We start from the raw sequence: 3,885 nt of genomic DNA, 5'->3' as shown, positions 1-3,885 counted from the left end.
CATCAGGTAATGTTAAAATCTATGCAATGAAAATGGAGTGCATAATTTGTTTGTTGTCATTTGTTAAAGTAGACATTTGAATACACAGTTTATGCGGAAACTAGTCCGCCCTAGTGGCAGTAGATCTCGTTCTTTCAACTAGTTGCTGTTCGGCTTATAAGAAGGCGTCCCTCTCTCTCTTGCTTCACAGTTCTTGCGTGTATTTAAAACGAGTGGACTAATGGATGAAGGAACCCGTGCAAAACTTTAACATCCCTATTTTGAACACTTTGAATGATTTGAGAAGACCAATTTCAAGTAGGTGTTTTCGTAGAGAATGTTTGAGTTCCATCATGGTGTTTGGAATCAATGTGGTTGAAAATCCAGTTAGTGAACCTAACTTCTCATTTGTAGCCTACTGAATTTAGCTGCATTTTTGGTAGTGTGTGGTTCAGGGCTTCTGCTTGGTAGGTCATATCTGAAGATTACCACACGTGTGAAAGTTGGCTACTTTTTGGGGACTTTAACTGAACTTGAGAAGTCACATGTCCGACTTGAATTTCGTTTGCAATCCGTAAAGTTAGCTTTAACTTTGTAGTGTACGACTCCCTTTTATATAACGTTAGCCCGACTGTATTTCTGAAACCATCCATGGATTCCTCTTGACATTTCTAAAGTTAGTTTTTAAGTTCTCACGTGTTTTCTTTCTAAAACGGTGGTCGTAAATCAAACGTTTTCATTGCGCACATTTATTGAGTTTTAGGGAGAAGTGAACAACTTTACCTCTTCGATTCCGTGCGCTCTTAACTGGTATTTAACTGTTTTGTTTTAAAAAGATTTTTCTGGTGAAATGTTTGCTGTACTTGTTAGGTTAATATTTGAACCCAATTTTAGCTACTGTGCAGGCGTTCAGTTAAAGGGAAAGTGGTGATGGGGATTTTAGCCGTGACCAAAGACGATTTATTTGCTCCTTTGTGGAGCGTCCCTGCTAGTGAATGCATTTTTTTACTGCTCAGTTCTCGATTGTTAATGAAAGCGTGATTGTTGTTCTGGAAAGTGTGGTCATTGTAGCGATTTTGTTTGGAATCACCACGGAGAGCCGAGCTAGAGCTCTACCACGCGTGTGAAAGTTAAAGTTCATCGTCTGTCAAACGTCGTTTGTCTTGTTTTTCGGCGTGCGGTTCGAACGCCACATGTTAACCGGCAACCAAATGTTGTTGTAATTTGAAGTAAAATTAAACATGGTCCTCATATTAAGTTGTTTTTTGTTCACATGTTGCTAGAGGTTGCATGTCATAAATGACGTCATTATGGTCTTTGGGAGAATCTGACCGTCTGTTCTGTTTTATCAATTTGAAATTAAATGGATGTTGTAACCATATTTAAATAGTTATTTGAGAAACTCATTACTTTTTTCTTTTCTCTCACCTCCAATTGAATCTCAGTTCATTCAAATAATCTGTGAAGACTGCAAATAATGGCAGAAGCTAACACCACCAGTGGGGGAGGCAGCAGCAGCCCGTCACACAGTGTGCTCACCTTGGAACAGGTGAGCAGGCTGCACGATGTACTGACGGAGGTGGTCCCCGTGCATGGCCGGGGCAACTTCCCCACGCTAGAGGTGCGTCTCAAGGACATCATCCAGATGGTGCGCTCACGCCTGGAGGAGCGGGGCATCCACGTGAAGGACGTGCGGCTCAACGGCTCCACAGCCAGCCACGTGCTGGTGCAGGACATCGGCTGGAGCTACAAGGACCTGGACGTGATCTTCCGCGTGGACTTGCCGCGTGAGTCCGAGTACCAGCTGGTGAAGGAGGTAGTGCTTGGCACACTGCTGGACTTCCTTCCCGAGGGCGTCAACAAGGAGAAGATCACGCCCATGACTCTCAAGGAAGCGTATGTGCAGAAACTGGTCAAGGTGTCCACCGAGCAGGACCGCTGGAGCCTGATCTCGCTGTCCAACAACAATGGGCGCAACGTGGAGCTCAAGTTTGTGGACTTCATCCGCCGGCAGTTTGAGTTCAGCGTGGACTCCTTCCAGATCGTACTGGACTCGCTGCTGGCGTGCTACGAGCACTCGCCCGAGCGCCCCCTGGACGGCCCTGTCCAGCCCACCGTGGTAGGCGAGAGCGTCTACGGGGACTTTGCGGCGGCCCTGGGGCATCTGCGCAACAAGCTGATCGCCACCAAGCGGCCGGAGGAGATCCGCGGCGGCGGCTTGCTCAAGTACTGCAACCTGCTGGTGCGCGACTTCCGGCCCACGGACGAGGAGGAGTTCAAGGGCCTGGAGCGCTACATGTGCTCGCGCTTCTTCATCGACTTTCCCGACCTGGGCGAGCAGCAGCGTAAGCTGGAGGCCTACCTGCAGAGCCACTTTGTCGGCGAGGAGAAGAGCAAGTACGACTACCTCATGATCCTGCGCCGCGTGGTCAACGAGAGCACCGTGTGCCTGATGGGCCACGAGCGGCGCCAGACGCTCAACCTCATCTCGCTCATCGCCTTCCGGGCTCTGGCCGAGCAGAACGCCATCCCGGACGCGTCCAGCGTCACCTGCTACTACCAGCCGGCGCCCTACGTGCGGGACGCCAACTTCAGCAACTACTACGTGGCCTCATGCAACCAGTCCATCCCCACGTGGCTGCCGTGCAACTGACCCGAGTTGAACGGCAGCACCGTGGATGGATTGTAATAAACAAAAACAAAAAACCCCCCTAAAACAACACAAAGTGAAACAAAAAAATATATAACAAAGGGACCCCCCCCCCCTTATGCTTTATCAAAAAAAAGGAAAAATTCTCACAGATAAACGGGAGATGGATGGACGGAACGTGCTGGGGACAAAAAAAGGAGGCTTGAGCTGGTATTATCCTCTGTAGGCATAAAGGATATATTTAAAAGGACGTGTTTTTTTGTTTTCATTTTTTTTAGTGTGTGTGTGTGGGGGGGGGTGATCAGGTAGAGGAGCCAGACCCTACTTCCCCCTCCACGCCACCCTTTCTCATTCCTTCCCTACAGAGGCCTGGAGAGCAATGGATCCAAAGTGATGTTTTAGCTTGGATTACATTTTTGTGTTTTCTTAAAAAAAAAAAGAAAGAAAGAAAAGCCTTGTCTCAGAATTGTGTTTTTGTTCTCGACTTTGCCTCTTTTTAAAAAAAAAAAAAAAAAAAAATGAAACATGAAAGTGCCTAATTGGGGTGTTAAAATCAAGCATTCAGACTTAAGAGTAATGGTTTCATTTCTTTGGCCATGGTACCTTATTTCCATGTTGCCCATACTCTGTCCATTGTAGGAAAAGAGGGGGGAAAGTATTTATACAGTGTTAATCATCTGCTCCTGTTGGTGTGTGTTTAAAAAAAAATGGGTTGAAAATTGTAACCAAAAAAATGTAGAAAACTTGAAATGTGATTTGTAGGGGAAAAAAAAGTACAAAATGTTAGATGAAAGTAACAAAAAGAAAAAATGGTGATGAGATTTATTGAAAGGCAGATTTTTCTTTTCTTTTTTTCCTCCTCTTCACACTGAACAGGTCCAGTTGCCCCCCCCCCCCCCCCCCCCATGTGTTGCAATTTCAGGGTCACATGTAAAGAGACTCCCTGACTCCCCTCACTCTTTAGCCTTTAGTCATGGGTAATGGGGGACAAAAGGGAATACTGCCTTAGATACCCCCTATTAAAAAACATTGACCCAAATGTGAATAGGTTTGGTCACTGGACAGAGTAGTTTAAGACTCGTTAGACTCGTTAAGCTGATGCACCCAGTATTTTGTGTTTGTTTTAATAATAATAATAATTATAATTATAATGATGCCACCATGAGTTTTGTGAGGAGCTGGTGTGTGTGTGATGCCACCACTATCACACACTCACCCCTCCTTTTTGGGCAGAGAATGTGTCGAGCCTGTTAATC

General features: G+C 45.9%; 1 protein-coding gene across 1 annotated transcript; it reads left to right on the top strand.

Moving 5' to 3' along the window:
- Nucleotides 1-211: 211 nt before the first annotated feature.
- Nucleotides 212-3,526, top strand: tent5c (terminal nucleotidyltransferase 5C). Its single transcript, XM_076263414.1, has 2 exons — nucleotides 212-297; nucleotides 1,425-3,526. Exon 2 carries the CDS (start codon nucleotides 1,457-1,459, stop codon nucleotides 2,630-2,632), a length of 1,176 nt encoding a protein of 391 aa, XP_076119529.1. The 5' UTR covers nucleotides 212-297; nucleotides 1,425-1,456; the 3' UTR covers nucleotides 2,633-3,526.
- The last annotated feature ends 359 nt before the right edge of the window (nucleotides 3,527-3,885 follow it).

This window comes from Alosa pseudoharengus, unplaced genomic scaffold (assembly GCF_046254945.1).
Source record: "Alosa pseudoharengus isolate Yale_2024_CS ecotype anadromous, Long Island Sound unplaced genomic scaffold, YU_APseudo_1.1 YU_APseudo_1.1_scf_3, whole genome shotgun sequence".
In the NCBI taxonomy this organism is placed as follows: domain Eukaryota; kingdom Metazoa; phylum Chordata; class Actinopteri; order Clupeiformes; family Clupeidae; genus Alosa; species Alosa pseudoharengus.
Note: the sequence above shows the minus strand (reverse complement) of the source record. Positions and strands in the feature narration are given on the sequence as shown.

Bases quoted from the DNA above. Each gene is read 5' to 3' on its own strand.
- tent5c (XM_076263414.1), top strand. From the start codon at position 1,457: ATGGCAGAAGCTAACACCACCAGTGGGGGAGGCAGCAGCAGCCCGTCA.